General features: G+C 44.8%; 1 protein-coding gene across 1 annotated transcript; it reads left to right on the top strand.

The window, feature by feature from the left end:
- Positions 1-262: 262 nt before the first annotated feature.
- Positions 263-1,210, top strand: LOC102530398 (olfactory receptor 11A1-like). The gene has a single exon (XM_006197505.2). It carries the CDS (start codon positions 263-265, stop codon positions 1,208-1,210), a length of 948 nt encoding a protein of 315 aa, XP_006197567.2.

The following is a 1,210-nucleotide window of genomic DNA, read 5'->3' as shown; positions in this document are numbered from 1 at the left end:
TTCCTGCTTTTCCCAAATCCTGACATTGCTCCTGATAAGAAGGGAGGATTGAAGTAGTCACAAGTTTTTATTGCAAATTCTTGTCTTTCCCATTTCAGGTCTTGAAACAAAAAAGAAGATATTCCTTCATGAAAATTAAAAAAAACCTTCCAAAACCTGAGTGGGAATGAAAATCATCCATTGTCAGTCTGTGCTCTATGTGTGAGCTAGAACTTTCTGCCTTTTGTGTGTTCTATCCCTGAGTGCTCAGGGAGGCCAAGCCATGGTGACCTTGCTCTGGAAAAACCAGACAATAGTGGAATTTGTGCTTAGGGGATTCTCTTCCATCCAAGAGGTAAATATTTTCCTCTTTATGATGTTTTTAGTTTTCTACATTTTAGTTGTTTCTGGAAACATTCTTATTGTCCTGCTAGTTTTATTCAGCCATCACCTCCACACCCCCATGTACTTCTTCCTGGTGAACTTGTCCTTTCTGGAGATCTGGTATACCTCCAATATTGTCCCCAAGATGTTGCTGATTATACTAGCCAAACAGAAGACTATCTCTGTGGCTGGCTGCCTGGCACAGTTCTACTTCTTTGGATCCCTGGCTGCAACAGAGTGCCTTTTGCTTGCTGTGATGTCCTATGACCGCTACCTGGCCATCTGCCAACCTCTGCACTATCCCATCCTCATGACTGGCCCCTTCTGCATTAGGTTGGCTGCCGGCTCTTGGCTCTGCTGCTTCCTTCTCACAGCAATTACTGTGGTCCTACTGTCTAGACTAACCTTCTGTGGACCCAATGAAATTGATCACTTCTTTTGTGACTTCACACCTCTAGTCCATCTCTCCTGCATGGACACCTCACTGACTGAGACCATTGCCTATGCCACCTCTTCTGCAGTGACTCTGATCCCATTTCTCCTCATAACAGCTTCCTATTCCTTCATTCTTGCTGCTATCCTAAGAATTCCTTCTGGCACTGGCCGACGAAAGGCATTCTCTACCTGCTCTTCCCACCTCACCGTGGTCATAGTATTCTATGGGACACTGATTGCCACATACCTTGTGCCCTCAGCCAACTCTTCCCAACTCTTGCACAAAGGGTTTTCTCTGCTCTATACCGTCCTGACACCCATGTTCAATCCCATCATCTATAGCCTGAGAAACAGAGACATCCATGAAGCCCTGAAGAAATGCTTGAATAAGAAGCCAAGTTTCCTTAGATAA

Source organism: Vicugna pacos, chromosome 9, assembly GCF_048564905.1.
Source record: "Vicugna pacos chromosome 9, VicPac4, whole genome shotgun sequence".
Classification (NCBI taxonomy): domain Eukaryota; kingdom Metazoa; phylum Chordata; class Mammalia; order Artiodactyla; family Camelidae; genus Vicugna; species Vicugna pacos.
This window is presented reverse-complemented; position numbering and strand designations above follow the sequence as displayed.